Raw genomic sequence first — 23,404 nt, forward strand, 5'->3', positions numbered from 1 at the left:
AAAATTAAAAAGCGAGTTAGCAGAGTACTTTCGGTCCGAATAGGACCGAAAGTACTCGGCTAACTCGCTTTTTCATTTTTTTCCTTCGTGGCAAAAAAACCTTTATTTATACATAGCATCACGTTTTATATACTACGTGATCAAGTTATTCAATTATATATATATATATATATATATATATAATATATCTATATATGTATATATATAGCATATACCTGCACATACTATAGAGAACAAAAAAATCCTCTCTCTCTCTCTCTCTCTCTCTCTCTCTCTCATATTCCTTACACATGCTGAAAAGCACACATCAAATATATATAAATACGATGATGGCCAAATTTAATCTTTAATAAAATAAAAACTTCTGAAGCTAGAGGGCTGCAATTTGGTATGTTTGATGACTGGAGGGTGAATGATCAACATACCAATTTGCAGCTCTCTAGCCTCAGTCGTTTCCAAGATCTGAGGGCGGTTGGAAAAGTGCGGACGCACTGACATATAGCCATCTCGATAAGTTTTTTTTTACAGATAAACTGAAAGGAACATTAAGGTGTTTTTAAAAAAATACTGCATTTATTGTGAAAATATCGAAAAACAACTTAAAATTGTAGTGAGATGACGTCGGACACTGGAAAAGCAACATCGGCCTAGACATGAACGAAGAAACAACAGTTAAATGAATTATCATTGTGAGGAATGTGTTGTGCCACCGCAACGAAAACCGTGGCTGTTCCAGCATATAACAGGTAAGTCTCCCCCCACCCCACATAGATGCAACCCCTTTCATTCATTTTACTGTACACCCATTCATATTCTCTTTCTGCCATCTTGCTATCCTCAACCCTCTCCTAACACTTGATTCTTAGCACAACTGCTTGGAGGTTTTCCCCCTTTTACACCTTTCAAACCTTTCTACTGTCAGTTTCCGTTTCAGCGCTGAATGACCTCGTAGGTCCCAATGCTTGGGTCACTGGCCTAACTCAAGTCTGTAATAGGCAATGACAGGTAAGATAGATGGAGATGATTTTAATGTCGTCCTTCGTTTTGCATTGTCGAAACATTCTTTATCCTGTATGGAAATAGGTTTGGTTATGCGTATATGTAGCCTACATATGCTTTCAAGTACCCACGGGCAATAATGTGAGAATATGTACAGAGATATATATATATATATATATATATATATATATATATATATATATATATATTATATAGAGTTTGCTTTTGCATATATGTAGGCTATACTATATGCTTTCAATTACCCACAGGCAATAATATGACAATAAGTGTACAAGAACACAGATATAGCTAATATATATATATATATATATATATATATATATATATATATATATATATATATATATATATATATATATATATATATATATAAACAAATACACCAGGAAAATGACAGGCAGTAGGTCAGTACCAAGCACTTTCTCCCGGGCATCTTCGGGGCACAATGCCCTGACGATGCCTGAATAAATAGGCGAAAGCGCTTGGTCCTAACCTTCTGCCTGTCATTTTCCCGTGGTATTCGCTTATATAATGAAGCCACGTGAATCTAATGCGATTTTTAAGCATGTATATAATATATATTACACATATATCACACACACATATATATGCATTAAGCTACAGATGTCCTTCAATATCCAATTCGCTCTACCTTGGAATGAATACATTTTCATATTACCTTAACCGAAGGGAATTTTTTAGTCGATAATAATTTCGTCCTCTCGTGGATTCGAACCAGCGCACAGACAGAGGAGAAATCATGACCTTAGTGAAGTTATCGACTCGGCCAACCAAAAAAAACAAATTCCCCTTTAGGTTAACATAATATGAAACTATGTCTGGTGTCTGTGTGGGGAGGTACGTCATTGAAATATGAACAAATATCAAACCTCAAGTCTCCGTGTCAAGATTTATTTATTCGTATTGGAAATCGACAGCAATTACGCATTTGTCAATAGTACCTTCCGATACCTTTCAACTCCTGTCGCAAAAAGCCCGCTAATCCTTCTGTCAATAATTCGATGACTTTCTCTCAGTCCAGCCCGAAATTTGACCAAAGATAAAAAAAAAAAATAGTTATACTAGAATAAGTCTGATAATATCTTCTTTCGTTAGCATAATGCTGATCTGAAAGTATAGTGGGGTTAGACAGAGAAGATAATACGTTTCTCTCTCTCTCTCTCTCTCTCTCTCTCTCTCTCTCTCTCTCTCTCTCTCTCTCTCTCTCTCATGTGGTTCATACCTAAGTTTTAGAGAAATACAACTCCGACTCCTCTTATTCGCTTGTGTGAATAATAATAATAATAATAATAATAATAATAATAATAATAATAATAATATTATTATTATATTATTATATTATTATTATATTATTATTATTATTATTATTATTATTATTATTATTATTATTCTTATTCAGAAGATGAACACTATTCATATGGAACAAGCCCAACAAAGGGGCCACTGACTTGGAATTCTTGAAGCTTCCAAAGAATATTGTGGTGCTCACTAGGAAGAACAAGAAGTAAGAAGAGGTAAAGGGAAATACAGAAAGAAGAGACCCCACTTATTAAAAAATAAAAATAAATAGCTTAATAAATAGATAAACAGATAGAAACGTATCAAAATCCAAGGAAAATAGGATTAGAGTAGTAATGTATTGGATCTTCGCATGAACTTCTGAAGAAGAAGAAGTTCCAATTGCACGACCTCCTCTGAAATGTCTCCTACAGGAGAGCTTCCTAATCTGCTGTACTAGAAACAGGACCATAAGATTTAGTCCAAATCCCAGGCGCTGTGACCCGTGAGGTCATTCAGCGCTGAAATTGACAAGGAGAAAGGTTCGAAAGGTGTATCAGGAGGAGAACCTCGAAGCAGATGCACTATGAATCATTCTTAGGAGAGGTTGGATAGCAAGATGGGAGACAGAGAATATGAACGGAGGTACAGTAAAATGACTGAAAGAGGTTGCAGTAGCTGGGGACCTAAGGAAGGGATGCCTACAGTGCACCCGCTATCGCCACCCCTTGGGAGGGGCTATTGTACTGTAAGTTCCCAAAACAAATCGATGTTACCGGAGTGTCTGTCGCTGTTGATGTACAACGTGGTGTTGTGATGGAGCTGGTTGTCTTAATACTTCAATATTATCTTAACATGTCATTGGATACGTTACAATCCACGATTATATATATATATATATAATATATATATATATATATATTTATATATATATATATATATATATAATATATATATACTGTGAACACGAGAGTCAACTAATTCTCGAGTTCAAAGTATCCGCGAAGTGCTTTAATTGATATACTATTCACTACAGAATTTGGAATTTCCTCCCGTATTCTCTATTTCCAGAAATATTTTTAGCCTGTGTCTTTTTTGATAGAGAAAAGTCCATTAACCAAATCCCCTGTATTTCCCGAAGCCTAGACTTGTCCCTCTTTGAAAGAGAAGAATTCCATTAACCAAATTTCCTTTAGGGCAGAATAGTTTTTCAAATTCGTTCGGTCTTGTAATGTGAAGGGGAACTGAACATAAATTGTTTCCAGAAATATCTAGCCTACCCCTTTCTGAAAACAAAATTAATTAACCAAATCTCCTTTATGGCTGAACAGTTTTCTAAATTCGTTTGTTCTTGAGCTATGAAGGGGAACTGAATATAATGTATTTACAGAGACATATAGTCTGTGCCTTTTGAAAGAGCAGTCCTAATATTAGCTAAATTTCTCAGTGTACTGACACTGAGAAATTTGGTTAATATCAGGACTGCTCTTTCAAAGAAGGACAGACTACATGTTTCTAGAAATACCTTATGTTCAGTTCAACCCACACAGCACAAGAGCAAATAAATTCGGAAAACTATTCAGCCCTAAAGGAAATTTGGTTAATGGAATTCTTCTCTTCATCCAACCCCCCAAAGGTCCATTAAGGGCAACAGTACAACCTCCATAAAATGATTTACAACCAAGAGGGGTGTAATCCTCTATAATAATCATTAGGTCTGTGCCATTCTCTCTGGTAATAGAAGCGTACCAAGGTACTTTATTACAACCTTGAGTAACTTAATTCATTTCTTTCTCTCTTTGTCCTTACTGGGCTAGATAACTCTATCGATAAATCAATATTCCTTCTGTTTTTAATATTCGGTCTCAATTGTTAGGGTGAGGGGCCTTTGGTAAGTTAATTTATTCTCTTCTGTAAGTCAACACCTCACACGGTGCACTGTAGGCATTTAAGATTCTTACCAGCTCCGGGTACCCACTAGCTGCAACCCCCTTCTATTCCATTTACTGTAATTCCGTTCATATTCTCTTTCTTCCATCTTCTTTTTACTTAACCCTCTCCCAAGAATCATTTCATAGAGCAAATAAGAGGTTTTCCTCCTGTTACACCTTTGCAAACCTACTTAGCCACTCTCAACTTCCTTTCCAGCGCTTGGCCATTGGCCCTAAACTCCAACGTTCCACATTCCATTCTCGCCTTCTCATTCCTTGGCTCTGCCTCATTCCACTGCTGTGAGATATTCTTCCCTTTATGAAGATAATATTATCTTCTTCTGAATTTAATTTTACAGGTATTCATGACACTTCCTCCTATACCTGGACCGTCTCAGCATTTTTGCTTTTAACGTAATCCTCTGTATCTTCGGTTTTATTATTATTTCAAATGGCATTTCCCATTCGATATGTTGATCAGTCGTCCTTCTATTCTCGTTGCTATGCATTTATCTAGTTGACTTCGTTCTAAGTTTGGGTAAACATCGACTTCGTTTTCTGTTTGAGTAAAACATCGACTTCGTTTTCTATTTGAGTAAACATCGACTTCGTTTTCTGTTTAAGTAACCATCGACTTCGTTTTCTGTTTGAGTAACCATCGACCACAAAAGCTGGATTTTCATTCCAGGTCGAGTAAGAGACGACCTTCTTGTTCCAAGCACCTATTTCTTTATTCTGCCAGGACTACCCCCAACCTATCCTCGCTCCTACCCCCCCAACCCCCACCCTACCCTACCCCCTTCACAACAGCAGCATATTCCTCTTTGAACCAGAACCAGAACTCGCTCATCTGTTCACCATGACGACGAGTTTTAGTTTACGTTCAATACAGGAATTTACGCGTTCGAGAGAGAGAGAGAGAGAGAGAGAGAGAGAGAGAGAGAGGAGAGAGAAAGATACTCCTAAGACGTGTTGCTTGTTCATAGGTGTCTTCTTTTTTTCACTGAAATATTACCCATTTGGCTTCATTCGGTCACCCGTCCCATTACCGGCCAGACCAGACGAGGACGACATATTAACGTCTCGCACACACACACACACACACACACATTGTGCTGGTTACCTCTCCAAATCATGTTCAAACCCAATGACAGCAAAGGCCAGTGCCGAACTATCTTTCAGTATGATGACGTATGAGCCGCGGCCCACGGAACTCTCAGCAAGCCATGGTGGTGGTAGCTTGCGTTGTTTAACCTTAAATAAAATAAAAACTACTGAGGCTAGAGGGCTGCAAATTGGTATGTTAGATGACAGGAGGGTGGATGATCAACATACCAATTTTCAGCGCTCTAGCCTCAGTAGTTTTCAAGATCTGAGGGCGGACGGAAAAAGTGCGGACGGACAGAAGAACAGACAACCGCTTCAGTAAACATAAAAAGTTGAAAAGTTGTACCAAAATACAGGAAAAATAGACATTTTTATTCTTTATATATAAAGAGCAACTGTTCTACGTTTAAACATCACGAAATAATAATAATAATAATAATAATAATAAGCCTTTATCTCAGCTCGGGGCCATATACGTGGAATATTACAAAAGTAGAGACAATGCAATACACACAATCTAGATACATAATTAACTCAACATATATATATATATATATATCTATATATATTATATTATATATATAATATATATATATATATATATATTATATAATATATATTAAGAAGAAGCAAGAGGAAGTCAAGAGAAATACAGAAAGAAGAGATCTCGCTTACTCGAGAAATAAATGAACGAAATAATGGCTAAATAAAAATGCATTCAAATCCCAGGAGAACAGTATAAGGTTAGTAAATCCATTGTAAGCTGTTTCAGCGGCCTTATCTATACTCTGTTTTTTTTCATCTGTCCATCCGCCTGTGGTGTTTTTGTATGGTAACACTGCGTCCCGGGCTTTAGATAGTTACATTCAACTTACATTCAACGATTATAATAATATCCTATTTCGAATATTAACGGTGTAATTCGCATACAGTAAATTATTAAAACACTTTTCAGTTGCAAATATACACCCAGATATCCTTTTATTTACCTAAAACTTAAACATAGCGTAACTATCTAAAGGCCCGCGGTACGCAGTGATACCATACAAAAACACCACAGGCGGATGGACAGATGAAAAAAAAACAGAGTATAGTATATCCCGGAGGAGACTGGCTTTACCCGAACGTCAATGACCGAAGGTAGTTGGTAGAAACACACTTAACGCAGGTTAACAATCCTAACGATACTGTGTGCTTATAGTAGATTCACATCACCCGTGCATCTCATGTCTAGGCCAGCCCCTTACGACGCTCCCGATTGGCTGTTGATAAGCCAATCGCAGCGCTGGAAACTCTCACAGTCTCTCTCTCTCGAGTTCACTTAAACAGTATGTATACCTTTCCTGAGGGACACTTTTGAAAGACGCATATCCCTCAGGGGAGGTGGAACATACATACATCCTGCCTATGTGAACTCTCTCGAGAGAGACTGGGGAGAGTTTCCAGCCCTGTGATTGGCTTATCAGCAGTCAATCAAGAGCGTCGTAAGGGACTGGCCTAGGCGTCAGATGCACAGGTGATGTGAATCTAGTATAGTAATGGATATGGCTATATATATAAGCGTTAAACTAAATATTCTCCCCTACGGAGGACATATATGTGGTCTGGAAACGGCTAACTGGTATTCCAACTTGAATAAATGCCTCACCGTGTCATATTTTGACAGCGAAAGCTCGTCTATTCCTGGACAGATTGAAAGTTTCCTGGAAAATTATAAACGTGCTGGATGTAGCTGCTGGAACTATAAATGATACGAGCGATAGAGTCTTGCAAAAATGGTCGCTTCGCCAATGACAGAACCTGGTTAAAATTGCTGCCCAAGGCAGCTCGATATATGACAAGTGACAATACATTCGCCCGTGACCAAAAGATCTATGCAAGACAAAGAGGTAGTACCAAGCGCTTGCTTGCTTGCTTTCACGATGCGCGTCAACATATTCCAACGCTTTTTCTAAGGTACTTCAATGAGAAAGTGTTGAGATATGTTGTAGCCATCGCATGCAAGCAAGCAATTGGTTTACTTCTTTCTTTTAAATATTTACGTGGCCTCAGCTGAGTACTGTAATGCACGTGATTCATTTTTGGCCTTAGAGAGAGTGTCCCAAAACTATATATATATATATATATAATATATATATTATATATATATATATATATATATATATATATATATACGTATATATATATATAATAATAATTCTCGCCATAGGCCAAGCGCTGGGATCCTGGGACCCATGAGGTCATTCAGCGCTGAAACGGAAATTGACAATAAAAAGGTTTGAAAGGTGTAACAGGAGGAAAACCTCAAAGCAGTTGCACTATGAAACAACTGTAGGGAAAAAAGGAAAGTAAGATTGAAGAAAGAGAATGAGAACGGAGGTACAGTAAAATGAACGAAAGTAATGCCTACAGAAGGTGCACTGTCGGGCACTGTAGCACCTAAGGGGTCATAGGAATTCGGCTACAGAAACAATATGATACAAGGGATGAGTGCAAGGGGGGGTTGGGGAAAGGAATCAACTGTAATTGACTGTAATTCCCCCTTCAAGATTGATGCTCGTTGCTAATTTAATTGTTCTGATGCAAAACACGCCAAGGTTATGTAATGAATGTCCATGGGTCAATAATTAAGCCAAGAAGCTTAAAAATAATGGTCTGCGGACGTTCAGTTTGTGTTATGCTTAAACGAGCAAAAGAATAATGCCACAATAGAGTTTTCCGTGCAGCGGATAATGGTGTATGACACTCTCAACCATCCGTGGTGGCCTGAGTGGCGCCAGACGTATGATCCTGGCTAACTTTAACCTTAGATAAAAATCAAAACTACTGAGGCTAAAGGGCTGAGATTTGGTACGTCTGATGATCGGAGGGTGGATGATCAACATACCAATTTGCAGCCCTCTAGCCTCAGTAGGTTTTAAGATCTGAGGGCGGACGGACAGACAAATAGCCATCTCAATAGTTTTCTTTTAACGGAAAACTAAAACTAATGATTCAGGTTGGGCGAAATTAGACGAGTCATTTCGCGGGCATTTTAATCTCCGTTAGTGGTATCGTTCATTAGCCAAAAGAGTATATAAAAAAAATTTAAAAAAAAAAGATTAAATATGTCCCAAGGTCCAGTCCGCGTGACCTCGAGCGAACATCAGAAGCATAAAGTCACGTTCTTAACCCCACCCCACCCCTCGTATGAAGCATTATAAAGGTTCATAATAGTTAGAGGACCTACACACACACACACACACACATACATATTCATATATATGTATGTATGTCTGTATATACAGACACATTCATACACACACATACACATAATAACCTATATATATGTATACATAATAAATTATCCGCATTATCAGGTTTATACCCCATTCGTTATTCGTCCCCTTCCATTTTTCCTTTTCCCCTTCAGACCCGTGCTCGATAAAGGCACAAGTAGGATGCCCTTGACATCGGCCTCTGCGGGAAAAGGGGAAGACTCAAGATGGAGACGATTAACACGAAATTCTTTGGCGGTCACACGATCGACGGTTTTGTGTGCGTACGAATATCATCGTCTCCCACATTCCTTTGTGTGTGAGATTGGAATGTATTATAGAATTCAGGCCAAAGTCCAAGCGCTGGGACCTATGAGGTCATTCAGCGCTGGAAAGGAAATTGAGAGTAGGTAGGTAGGTGGATAACAAGATGAAAGAAATATGAACGGAGGTACAGTAAAAGGAATGAAAGGGGTTGCAGCTAGGGGCCTTAGGAAGGGACGCTGCTTAGAACCTTAACAAATGCCTACAGCGCACAGCGTAAGGTGCACTGACGTCACTACCCCTTACAGGGACATCTACCTATTATAATAACACATTTCCGGAGCACGGGTGACAAACTGCCAAGCCCATCAGACTCCTAAGAATATCGGAGTCTACGTGGCATTCACTAGGTGGTCACCCCTGCAAGCACTGACCAAAGCAAATGACGATTCGTTTTGTCCAAAGTCCTAAGTCTCGTGTCTGTCATTTAAAAAAATAAATAAATAAATAAATCCCAGGACTGTCCATTCGCGTCGTGTCTTTTGAAGGCTGAAAGTGTTGAGGTTTTCAAATCCATTGCTTTGCGTGTGATGTCAATCTATCTGGCATAATTGCTATGGAAGGCTGTTAGAGGACGCAGTTCATCTATTAAGGATTATGGAAAATGCAAGCAGAGCTACAAGCTCGTCACCATCGCGACTGAACGAATAACTGCTTGCGTCTCTCTCTCTCTCTCTCTCTCTCTCTCTCTCTCTCTCTCTCTCTATCTCTATATATATATTATATATCTATATAATATATATAATATATATATATTATACTATTATTATATCTATATTATTATATATATATATTTATACTATATATATTCATATACATATGTGTGTGTCTCTCTCTCATTCTATAGAATTATGCTCACTTTGCCTGTCTCTCTAATTATGCTGACATTGCCTGTCTCTCTCTCTCTCTCCTTATCTCTCTTCTCTCTCTCTCTCTCTCTCTCTCTCTCTCTCGTATTAGCAACCAGCTCTGTGACCCAGCTAAACAAAACGCAAGTGACCTCCCTCCAGAGCAAATAGCTATCCAAGGACCTTCTTCACTTCACTTTGATTTTCGTCCTTAAAAAAAAAAAAAAAAAAAAGCAGAAATATTTACCATTCGTGTCATCCTACAAGTCGACCCTGGAGATTACTTCGTTGAAAGACTGTTGAATTGTTTTTATATTCTTTTATAAGCGAGATCTCTTCTTTCTGTATTTCAATTTATCCCCAAATTTAAAGTCTCCCTTCTGAGTATGTCGTGGAATTGGAACTTCTTCAGAAGTCCGAGCGAAGATGCAATGCATTGCTACCCTAATATTATTCCCCTTGGATTTTAATACATTTTTATCTACTTGTTCATTGATTAATTTAATTTTATATTTTTTCAATGTGTAGGATCTCTTCTTTCTGTGTTTCCCTTGACCTCCTCTTACTTCTTTTTAATGAACACCTTAATATTTTTTGGAAGCTTCAAGAATTTCAAGTCAGTAGTCATTTTGGTGGGCTTCTTCAACATGAGGAGGTTTCATCTTCTGAATAATAATAATAATAATAATAATAATAATAATAATAATAATAATAATAATAATAATAATAATCCTAATAATAATAATCAACAGCCTGAGATTGGAGCTACAGAGGCAAAAGGAAGAAATGGACAAGAGAAGAAAATAAGGAAATATGGAGATGCTACATCAGAAGCAACCCGAAAGGAGGGAGAGGATATAGAAGAAGATTGATCAACATCTGGAATGAGAGGAATAACACCCCCCAAACAGAGCAGAGGCTGGCAGACCAAGTAAGGAACATAAAGAAAAAGAACTGGCTCTCCCAACAGAAGAGAAGAACTGGAAAGGGAAATGTCACACGACAACGAATTACACGAAGACGAACTGAGAGTACTATGCCCCAGAAAGACGACAGAGAGGATGAAGTATCAAACAACGACACACGAAGAAACACCGACGAAGTAACAGAGAGGACGGAATGGGTAGAAAAGATTAGACAATGGATGGAGCCAGATACAGAGAGAACAAAGATCCCCTCCATGAAAGCCTACAACACCAAGAAATTAAGGGAGAAAACAAGTGAGGTCAATGAAATAATGGGCCTAATACACACCACCAGTATCACAGAAACAAATAACTTGACATATGCAGGAGCAAGATTAGTAGCAGAACTGATGGGGATTCGAACACCAACACCACCGTCACAACAACAACACCCAGAAACCAAAACAGCAACCTCTTGGAAAAGGCGCCTGGAAAAGCAAATCATGGTGATGAGATCTGACTTGAGTAAACTGAAAGAGATGGCAGAAAAAAGGCTAAGAAGCAAGAAACAAGGGAGGAACTCAACGAGAAATACAAAGTACAAGAGAGGGGACTAAACAACACAATAGAAGATGTAAAACAGAGCTTAAGGCCAAAGCACACAAGATCCAACGGTACATGAACAGGAATAAGGGATACCAACAGAACAAACTATTCGGAACCAACCAGAAAAGACTATACAGCCAACTAAGAGGGGAAGACAACCACCCAGAAATTCCTGAAGCCGAACCAAGTAAGAGACTCTGGGAAAACATATGGAGCAATCCGGTATCACACAACAAACATGCAACATGGCTCCAGGAAGTCAAGGAAGAAGAAACAGGGAGAATAAAACAAAGATTCACAGACATCACGACAGACACAGTCAGACACCAACTAAAGAAAATGCCAAACTGGAAAGCCCCAGGTCCCGATGAAGTCCATGGATACTGGCTCAAAAACTTCAAGGCCCTACACCCACGATAGCAGAACAACTCCAGCATTGTATCTCAAATCACCAAGCACCCAAATGGATGACCACAGGAAGAACATCCTTAGTACAAAAAGACAAGAGTAAGGGAAATATAGCCAGTAACTACAGGCCTATCACCTGCCTACCATAATGTGGAAGTTACTAACAGGTATCATCAGTGAAATGGCTATACACTACCTAAGAGGAGACAAACACCATCCCCCACCAACAGAAAGGCTGCAGAAGGAAGTGGGTAGGGGCACAAAAAGACCAGCTCCTGATAGACAAAATGGTAATGAAGAACAGTAGGAGAAGGAAAACCAACCTAAGCATGGCATGGAGTAGACTATAAGAAAGCCTTGCATGATACCACACACATGGCTAATAGAATGCCTGAAAATATATGGGGCAGAGGAAAATACCATCAGCTTCCTCAAAAATACAATGTGCAACTGGAATACAATACTTACAAGCTCAGGAATAAGACTAGCAGAGGTTAATATCAGGAGAGGGATCTTCCAGGCGACTCACTGTCCCCACTACTCTTCGTAGTAGCCATGATTCCCATGACAAAAGTACTACAGAGATGGATGCCGGGTACCAACTCAATAAAAGAGGCAACAAAATCAACCATCTGATGTTCATGGACGACATCAAGCTGTATGGTAAGAGCTCAAGGAAATAGATACCCTAATCCAGACTGTAAGGATTGTATCTGGGGACATCAGGATGGAGTTTGGAATAGAAAAATGCGCCTTAGTCAACTTACAAAAAGGCAAAGTAACGAGAACTGAAGGGATAAAGCTACCAGTGGGAGCAACATCAAACACATAGATGAGACAGGATACAAATACCTGGGAATAATGGAAGGAGGAGATATAAAACACCAAGAGATGAAGGACACGATCAGGAAGAATATATGCAGAGACTCAAGGCGATACTCAAGTCAAAACTCAACGCCGGAAATATGATAAAAAGCCATAAACACATGGGCAGTGCCAGTAATCAGATACAGCGCAGGAATAGTGGAATGGACGAAGGCAGAACTCCGCAGCATAGATCAGAAAACCAGGAAACAAATGACAATACACAAAGCACTACCACCCAAGAGCAAATACGGACAGACTATACATAACACGAAAGGAAGGAGGGAGAGGACTACTAAGTATAGAGGACTGTGTCAACATCGAAAACAGAGCGCTGGGGCAATATCTGAAAACCAGTGAAGACGAGTGGCTAAAGAGTGCATGGGAAGAAGGACTAATAAAAGTAGACGAAGACCCAGAAATATACAGAGACAGGAGAAAGACAGAAAGAACAGAGGACTGGCACAACAAAACCAATGCACGGACAATACATGAGACAGACTAAAGAACTAGCCAGCGATGACAATTGGCAATGGCTACAGAGGGGAGAGCTAAAGAAGGAAACTGAAGGAATGATAACAGCGGCACAAGATCAGGCCCTAAGAACCAGATATGTTCAAAGTACGATAGACGGAAATAACATCTCTCCCATATGTAGGAAGTGCAATACGAAAAATGAAACCATAAACCACATAGCAAGTGAATGCCCGGCACTTGCACAGAACCAGTACAAAAAGAGGCATGATTCAGTGGCAAAAGCCCTCCACTGGAGCCTGTGCAAGAAACATCAGCTACTTGCAGTAATAAGTGGTACGAGCACCAACCTGAAGGAGTGATTAGAAACGATCAGGCAAAGATCCTCTGGGACTATGGTATCAGAACGGATAGGGTGATACGTGCAAACAGACCAGACGTGACGTTGATTGACAAAGTCAAGAAGAAAGTATCACTCATTGATGTCGCAATACCATGGGACACCAGAGTTGAAGAGAAAGAGAGGGAAAAAATGGATAAGTATCAAGATCTGAAAATAGAAATAAGAAGGATATGGGATATGCCAGTGGAAATCGTACCCATAATCATAGGAGCACTAGGCACGATCCCAAGATCCCTGAAAAGGAATCTAGAAAAACTAGAGGCTGAAGTAGCTCCAGGACTGATGCAGAAGAGTGTGATCCTAGAAACGGCACACATAGTAAGAAAAGTGATGGACTCCTAAGGAGGCAGGATGCAACCCGGAACCCCACACTATAAATACCACCCAGTCGAATTGGAGGACTGTGATAGAGCAAAAAAAAAAAAAAAAAAAAAAAAAAAAAAAAAAAAAAAAAAAAAAATAATAAATAATAATAATAAGGGCTTTTATTCCATATGAATAGGTTTCATCTTCTGAATAATAATAATAATAATAATAATAATAATAATAATAATAATAATAATAATAATAATAATATATGACAGAGAAATTATTTGCTGCCAACAAATGTGGTGGTGAAACCTCTTAGTGTGGTCACGCGAGGAGCTGGTGCGTGCTTACATTGCATGACAGGTGACAAGTATGTCAGGCTCTATTTTTTTTTCTACATTTTCTGCTGTATACACTGAAGTGGTAGGAAACCCTTACTTAGGTCGGTGTCGATATGAAAACTATTCATACGAAAGAAGCCCACCAAAGAGGCCACTGACTTGAAATTCGAGCTTCCAAAGAATATTATTATTATTATTATTATTATTATTATTATTATTATTATTATTATTATTATTATTATTATTATTATTATTCAGAAGATGAAACCTACTCATATGGAATAAGCCCCCTTATTATTATTATTATTATTATTATTATTATTATTATTATTATATTATTATTATTATTATTTTTATTATTATTATTATTCAGAAGATGAAACCTATTCATATGGAATAAGCCCCTTATTATTATTATTATATTATTATTTTTTTTTTTTTTTTTTTTTTTTTTTTTTTTTTGCTCTATCACAGTCCTCCAATTCGACTGGGTGGTATTTATAGTGTGGAACCCCACACTATAAATACCACCCAGTCGAATTGGAGGACTGTGATAGAGCAAAAAAAAAAAAAAATAATAATAATAATAATAATAATAAGGGGCTTATTCCATATGAATAGGTTTCATCTTCTGATAATAATAATAACAATATAATAATAATAATAATAATAATAATATAATAATAATAATAAGGGGGCTTATTCCATATGAGTAGGTTTCAATCTTCTGAATAATAATAAATAATAATAATAAAATATAATATAATAATAATCATAATAATAATAATAATAATAATAATAATAATAATAATAATAATAAGTAACGAGAACTGAAGGGATAAAGCTACCAGATGGGAGCAACATCAAACACATAAATGATGGACAGGATACAAATACCTGGGAATAATGGAAGGAGGAATATATAAAACACCAAGAGATGAAGGACACGATCAGGAAAGAATATATGCAGAGACTCAAGGCGATACTCAAATCAAAACTCAACGCCGGAAATATGATAAAAGCCATAAACACATGGGCAGTGCCAGTAATCAGATACAGCGCAGGAATAGTCGAATGGACGAAGGCAGAACTCCGCAGCATAGATCAGAAAACCAGGAAACATATGACAATACACAAAGCACTACACCCAAGAGCAAATACGGACAGACTATACATAACACGAAAGGAAGGAGGGAGAGAGGACTACTAAGTATAGAGGACTGCGTTAACATCGAAAACAGAGCACTGGGGCAATATCTGAAAACCAGTGAAGACGAGTGGCTAAAGAGTGCATGGGAAGAAGGACTAATAAAAGCAGACGAGGACCCAGAAATATACAGAGACAAGAGAAAGACAGAAAGAACAGAGGACTGGCACAACAAAACCAATGCACGGACAATACATGAGACAGACTAAAGAACTAGCCCAGCGATGACAATTGCAATGGCTACAGAGGGGAGAGCTAAAGAAGGAAACTGAAGGAATGATAACAGCGGCACAAGATCAGGCCCTAAGAACCAGATATGTTCAAAGTACGATAGACGGAAATAACATCTCTCCCATATGTAGGAAGTGCAATACGAAAAGTGAAACCATAAACCACATAGCAAGTGAATGCCCGGCACTTGCACAGAACCAGTACAAAAAGAGGCATGATTCAGTGGCAAAAGCCCTCCACTGGAGCCTGTGCAAGAAACATCAGCTACCTTGCTGTAATAAGTGGTACGAGCACCAACCTGAAGGAGTGATAGAAAACGATCAGGCAAAGATCCTCTGGGACTATGGTATCAGAACGGATAGGGTGATACGTGCAAACAGACCAGACGTGACGTTGATAGACAAAGTCAAGAAGAAAGTATCACTCATTGATGTCGCAATACCATGGGACACCAGAGTTTGAAGAGAAAGAGAGGGAAAAATTGGATAAGTATCAAGATCTGAAAATAGAAATAGAAGGATATGGGATATGCCAGTGGAAATCGTACCCATAATCATAGGAGCACTAGGCACGATCCCAAGATCCCTGAAAAGGAATCTAGAAAAACTAGAGGCTGAAGTAGCTCCAGGACTCATGCAGCAAGCGTGGGTGATTCCTAGAAACGGCACACATAGTAAGAAGAGTGATGGACTCCTAAGGGGGCAGGATGCAACCCGGAACCCCACACTATAAATATCACCCAGTCGAATTGGAGGACTGTGATAGAGCAAAAAAAAAAAAAAAAAAAAAAAAAAAAAAAAAAAAAAAAAAAATAATAATAATAATAATAAAAATAATATTCTTTGGAAGCTCGAATTTCAAGTCAGTGCCTCTTTGGTGGGCTTCTTTCGTATGAATAGTTTTCATATCGACACCGACCTAAGTAAGGGTTTTTTTTCCTACCACTTCAGTGTATACAGCAGAAAATGTAGAAAAAAAAAAAAATAGAGCCTGACATACTTGTCACCTGACATGCAATGGAAGCATGCACCAGCTCCCTCGCGTGACAACACTAAGAGGGTTTACCACCACATTTGTTGGCAGCAAATAATTTCTCTGTCATATGACTGATTGCTATTCAAAATGACGACGTCTATATTTTGGGTAACGGATACTACTAATATCTTCTCCTCGATTTAACATTCTCTCGCTGGTCATATGTTTTTCCTTTGCTATAGGACACCACACGGTATGTATGGTTGGTCAGACAATATTAACCTCGTGTTCTTTTAGATGTTAGTCTCTAAGGACATACCTTGAAAGGCTATCAAAGAGGCTTGCGATAGATGTTCCCTATCTTCGTGATTCAGTTATATATATATATATATATATATATATATATATATATATATATATATATATACGTCTCAAGCATAAAAGGCCCATTAAAACACTGGTTGAAAGCTAAGGACTATAATTTTCTGTGGACTCCCACTTCCACCCTTGTAGGTTCAACCCGTATCTAATGGGAGCCTGGGACTCTGACCAGATAGACAATATCTTCCTTAAGGCAACGATGGAGCGGATTAAGTCAATGTACAGAAATCTTGATAAGAGTGGGAGTTATACTTGATATACATATATATATATATATATATATATATATATTATATATATATATACATTAAGCTACAAATGTCCTTTAGTATCTAATTCGTTCTACCTCGGAATTAATACTTCTTCATATGTGTTATGTTATCCGAAGGGAAATTTTTTTGGTCAATAAGAAATTTGTCACCTTATTGACTCGAACCACAGAAACCAAGAATTCAGGACATTCAGTGAAGCGCTCTGACCCACATGGTATTAATTCCAAGGTAGAGCGAATTAGATATTATGGGACATTTGTAGCCTAATGCTTGTATATGAATCATGGTGATGCAATAATATTTATTTCATATACATACATATACATTACGCTGTTTTTCATACCAGGTCAGGTCACGTCAGCCGGAATATAATTGACTGTTACCTCGATATTTCTGCCAGGGAATCTCCCAGTACCTTTGGATATTAATCTCCTGCACTGTAGACTCTTCTTTTCACCTATGATCGCTCCTTACCACATCGTTGCAGCTCGACCACATGCACCTCATGAGATTTTTTTATTAGGCCATGTAGACCACAAATACCTTTTTCTTTTGCTTTCGAACTTCCAATATAACTGTTTCATACCAGCAAGTGATCAAAGCCCTGTTCTCTACACAACCAGTCCTACTGAGGACGTCGTGATATTGGGGTAGGAGTAGATAGAGTCCTTGGTTAGTCTGGCTGCTTTAGGGGTAGGCCTACTTCGTCAGCCAAATAACAATAAAAAGACATTTGGAGAATGATTCATTGATTCATATTCTTTAGCTTTACACTACCTAGAGATCGACAACGGGGAACTCTCTCGTCTAAAGTTGAGAGCGAGACCAAGAGAAAGGGAGAGAATGTCTGTAGACATTTGCCACAGTGACCCTTCACTTCCTGGTTTTCTGTTTTTCTTCTACTGTAAGGCATTCAAGCATCCAGCAACGTTTCAAAGATGCAGTAACTCTGGGGCGGACTCACCCGGCGATACTGCACATCTTTGTGAAATGGGCTGGCTGCTTGGATGCTTACCATAGAAGAAAACCTGGAAAACATATATTTTGCCCTATCTGCTAAGGTCCAATCACTGACTGGCGGCTTTTCTCTATCTTAATCTCCACCAAATGCAGCCAGATGGCGTGCATGAGAATGTTCTTAAGGTCGCCACTAACGATACCTTCTCAGTTATGCCTGCACAGTTGGCCTGTACAGGCAAATCTAAACCCACTAACATTCAGTCATACCTGCACAGTGGGCCGGAAAAACTGAACCCACTACTGTTCAGTTATACCTGTGCAGTTATGCCTGTACAGGCAAAAATGAATGTTAGGGGGTTGTGTTCTGCCTGTACAGGCAAAAATGAATGTTAGGGGGTTGTGTTCTGCCTGTACAGGCAAAAATGAATGTTAGGGGGTTGTGTTCTGCCTGTACAGGCCAACTGTGCAGGCATAACACGCACGTATAACTAAACATCAGTAGTGACCCTTACTCTGGTCTGAAGCAGACTAACCCTGTACTCTAGTGATCTCTATTTATTCATTCCATCCATTTACAGAGCACATCCAACCGTCCATGCGGTATCACCGAGCGGAGTCCCCCTCCTGCTCCGCAAGCCTCTTCCGAAGGCGTCGACTTCGAGCATCCCACTCGGAGGGCCTCCGGTTCCAGGTGGTGGTTCCCAGGGCGGTAATGTAGGAAGAGGAGTGGCCCCTGGTGGTGGGGGACTTGGAGGGGGCCCTGTATATAACGGTGGGGGACGAGGAGGGTCCCAAGGGGAGATAGCCAACAGAGGTGGGAACTTTTCAGTGCTGCCTCCAATCAGAGACAACGGGAGGTTCAAAGAGAGCACAGGGAGCTTCAGTCTTTCGGAGCTGGATGATATTACTCTCAAGTTAGTATCTACCAGATATCACTCTTAAATATTTCTGTGTGTGTGTGTGTGAGTGTGTGTGAGTGTGAGTGAGAGAGAGAAGGTGAATAAAAAATCATGCAACCTTTGTTACTCTGTTCCAGAAACGAAGCTCTGAGAGCCATGAAAGAAGTCCCAGACAGAACCCTCCAGAGCCTGCTGTCGAACCTGAGAGCCCAGGACAGAGACAGAGACGGCATTCTTTCCTCAGATCAAGTGAAGGGGACGCTGAGGAAGTTTCAGGTATGGGCAGACTTATTAGCGTGAATACTCACAACAAAAGTGTACATACTTCAAGACCCAAGGCTGGATACTTGAAACTTACCATAGATGAAAACCAGGAAAACAAGGAATGAAATAAAAAAACCAAAACCAACACAAAATTGAATAAAATATAACTAAACATGATTTTGCTCTCCAAAGACCCTCAATTGCTTTAAAAAAAATCTCATAAAAAAATAAAATCAAACACATAACTAGGTTCTTCGTGGATCCATTATTCTTCTAGGATGTAATCGACACTGATTTCAAAATTATTATTTATTACTATTATTATTCAGGATATGAATAACCTTATTCATATGGAACAAGCCCACCAAAGGGGCCTCTGACTTGATATTCAAGCTACCAAAGATTTTTATTATTATTACTCTTAATCACAAGATGAAACCTATTCATAATGAACAAGCCCACCAAAGGGAACACTGCCTAGAAATTCAAGCTTCCAAAGAATATAATATATTATTATTATTATTATTATTATTATTATTATTATTATTATTATTATTATTATTTATAAGATGAAACCTATTCATATGGAACAAGCCCACCAAAGGGGCCACTGACTTGAAATTCTTGAAGCTTCCAAAGAATATCAAGGTGTTCTTGAGGGAGAGGTCAGGGGAGGTCACGGGAAATCGCTAAAACCAAAAGTGTAGGATTTACTCTAACGTCAACATCATCCTTTCCAGTTCAACCTGAGCGACGGCGCCCAGAAGAACCTATGTCGGAAATTCGGGCAGCCGGGCGACCACGTGGCCATGGTCCGATACGAGGACATGTTTGGATACCTCGCCAAGTCGCGGATGGAGGCTGTGCGGGCTCCACCATCCATGCCAGCTACCGGACAGTACGTTGACGTTTCAAAACGTTTTTCAGCTGCGATGTGTAAAAAGTTTGCATGAAGGTGAACACAGCTTGTTGCTTGGGTCTTCAGGTTATCAAGGGCCAGTTTCGGGAACGTTTTTCAGCTACGAAATGTAAAAAGTTTGCATGAAGGTGAACACAACTTGTTGCTTGGGTCTTCAATTTATTAAGGACCAGTTTCAGGAACGTTTTTCAGCACCGAAATGTAAAAACTTTGCATGAAAGTGAACGCGGGTTTTTCAGGCTATTATGGACCAGTTCTGGGAACGGTTTTCAGCTACGGAATATAAAAGTTTTCCATGAAAGTGTAAGTGCCCTGTTGCATGGGTTTTTCAGGTTATTAAAGACCAGTTTCGGGAACGTTTTTTAGCTACGAAATGTAAAAAGTTTGCATGAAGGTGAACGCGACCTGTTGCCTGGGTCTTCAGCTTAATATGGAACAAATTGTTTAGCATACTATATAGCATAAGTTCAATTTAACATTTAAGTGTGAGAGACGGGCAATTTAAATGACTCTGGTGTTAGGAAATCTTTAACCAGGACGATTTCAAAACCTTCCATTTTGTCCAAACGTAGACGCTTAAATGACAATTTTTTTTTTCAAGAGTTACCCATTGTCTTTTCATATCGCTCAGAAGGGTCAAAGGTTTAATCATCAAAACTAGATCTGATTAACGGATTCATCTATGGCACAGGTTCTCAATCTTTATTTTTATTTAGTGGTTGGCACCCTATAATAATATATTATCCTTATATATATATATGTATATATTATATATATATATATAATATATGGAGCCAGACACACTGATAATTCTTACTATCGAAAACTTCGTTCTGCAAAAACTTTTATTATTTGCAAATGTTCCCTGACATGATCTAACCAAAGCAAACTTCATGACACACTTGCGACACCCATAGGCACTGTCTGTGGCACCTCAGGGTGCCATGGCACATAGTTTGAGAACCAGTATAATGGTGTGTCCTCACGAATTCGTCAACTCTCGCGCCATCCAGAAACGAATTCGTGCAAATGACAGCCTTTTAAAACTTTGCAGTAACTAGGGAAAACTGAAAATAAATAACAGGGTATCAGAGTTCGGTCTTAGGTCTGGTTCTCGCGTAATAAACTGATTAATTTACGTACATTTCAGTTAATCTGGAGACAGGATAAATGAGAGAGAGAGAGGCTGAAAGTAGAGATATACGTTGACCTGAAGACTGGATAAACGATTTTTCCAGCCACTAATGACGTCTCTCATTTCCAGGAGTGGATCCAGCCAAACCTCACAACAACAGTACCCCAGGAAGATCAACTTGAGGAACAAGTAAGTGACCGACATGAAAATATAATAAAAGAGGAATCAATCCAGTTTAAAACAAGAAACATAATGCTCTGCTTAAGCATGAAATGGACTGATTGATTGCACCGCTCAGCTGTCGTCACCGGATCAAAAGCATGTGTCAGAGAAGCATTAAAGAAACGATGGTGATGATTATTTTTTTTATTAACACGAAATATGTTTTTTTAAAGAGAGCAAATATACATATTACGATACACAAAACGGTAATTAAGAAGAAAATGAGAGAGAGAGAGAGAGAGAGAGAGAGAGAGAGAGAGAGAGAGAAGAGGAGTAACATTAAGAGGCAGGGAAAGAGAAGAAGAGAAGAACAGAGAAAGAGAAAAAAGGGGCGGGGCACATAAAGGTGTCAAGAGAAGACGACAGAAGAGATAGAGAGAAGAAGCAAGAGAATAGAGAGAGAGAGAGAGAGAGAGAGAGAGAGAGGAGAGAGAATGGGGAAGAGGTGGCAAAGAAAAGAGAGAATACTGGGAGGAGGACAGACAAAGAAAGAAGGGGCTAAACAAAGGAGGAAGAACAGATAAAATGAGAAAGAAATGGGGGAAAAATATAGGCAGAAACAGAGAGGTAAGAGAGATGAGACGAGGCAAAGATGCTGAAGAAACGAAAAAAGGGAGTTATAGGATTCGGCAAACACAGAGGAAAGCAGAGAATCCCACAGCATAAAGGAATTAATAACCCGTTTAACTCACGAGTCGGCAACTTCCATACCAACAATTAAGGCAGCCCTGGAATGGTCAGTGATTACCCCAAAAGATCTTGCGAGATAATGAAATAAAACGAGTAAAAATAATGCAGCGTGAAACTCTCAGCCACGGCCGAGCTGCGCTCAGTTGCTCCCCAGAGGCGGTCTAGCGAAGATGCGTCTTAACCTTGAATAAAATCAAAACTACTGAGGCTAGAGGGCTGCAATTTGGTATGCTTGATGATTGGAGGGTGGATGATCGACGTTCTAATCTGCAGCCCTCTAGCCCCAGTAGTTTTTGAGGTCTGAGGGCGGACAGAAAAAATACAGACGGACAGACAAAGCTGGCACAATACTTTTCTTTTGCAGAACTTTTGCAGAAAACTAAAAATAAGAAACACTTTCAAATTAATCTTGAATTTCGAAAACCTTTGGCCATGTGTCAATAACTTAGAAATACAATTGCTTGTAAAAGTGTTTATGAATTTCGAAGTTGATTACAACTACAAGGTCACTCGTGCAGATTTATTTTCTTTGGCAAAAAAATCATGAAAATACAAACTGAATTGTACTGATTAAATCCGTATTAACTTTGTGTTAAAGTCTATCGTAAAACCACGCATTCATGACCCATATTAACCTTATATTAAAGTTTCTGTATCAACCTTGTATTAAAGTTTACCATTGAACCAAACATACATGACCCGTATTAACCTTGCATTGAAGTTTACCTTAAAACCAAGTATATGTGACCTGTTTAACCTAGAATCAAAGTTTCTGTATTAATCTCGTATTAAAGTTTACTATTAAACCAAACATACATGACACGTATTAACATTGCATTGAAGTTAACCGTAAAACCAAAAATATGTGACCCGTATTAACCTTATATCACAGTTTCTGTATTAATCTCGTATTAAAGTTTACCATAAAACCAAGTATACATAACCTGTATTAACCTTGTATCAAAGTTTCTGTATTAATCGCGTATTAAAGTTTACCATTAAACCAAACATACATGACCCGTATTAACATTGCATTGAAGTTAACCGTAAAACCAAGCATATGTGACGCGTATTAACTTGCATCAAAGTTTCCATGTTATCCTTGCATTGAAGTTTACCATAAAAACCAAGTATACATAACCTGTATTAACCT

At 38.7% G+C, this 23,404-nt stretch overlaps 1 protein-coding gene across 3 annotated transcripts in view; it reads left to right on the plus strand.

Moving 5' to 3' along the window:
* The window catches only part of LOC135203557 (uncharacterized), an 88,621-nt gene that overhangs the window by 44,107 nt on the left and 21,110 nt on the right, over positions 1-23,404 (plus strand). For 2 of the 3 annotated variants that reach the window (XM_064233295.1, XM_064233296.1), the window contains exons 2-6: positions 529-746; positions 18,701-19,036; positions 19,159-19,297; positions 20,026-20,183; positions 21,469-21,528. In XM_064233295.1, coding sequence (XP_064089365.1) covers positions 697-746; positions 18,701-19,036; positions 19,159-19,297; positions 20,026-20,183; positions 21,469-21,528 — 743 coding nt within the window. In that variant the 5' untranslated portion in view covers positions 529-696. The remainder of the gene's footprint in view (positions 1-528; positions 747-18,700; positions 19,037-19,158; positions 19,298-20,025; positions 20,184-21,468; positions 21,529-23,404) is intronic. The other variant, XM_064233294.1, reaches the window with a different exon arrangement.

The sequence above is a fragment of the Macrobrachium nipponense genome, chromosome 36, assembly GCF_015104395.2.
Source record: "Macrobrachium nipponense isolate FS-2020 chromosome 36, ASM1510439v2, whole genome shotgun sequence".
NCBI classification, from domain to species: Eukaryota; Metazoa; Arthropoda; class Malacostraca; order Decapoda; family Palaemonidae; genus Macrobrachium; species Macrobrachium nipponense.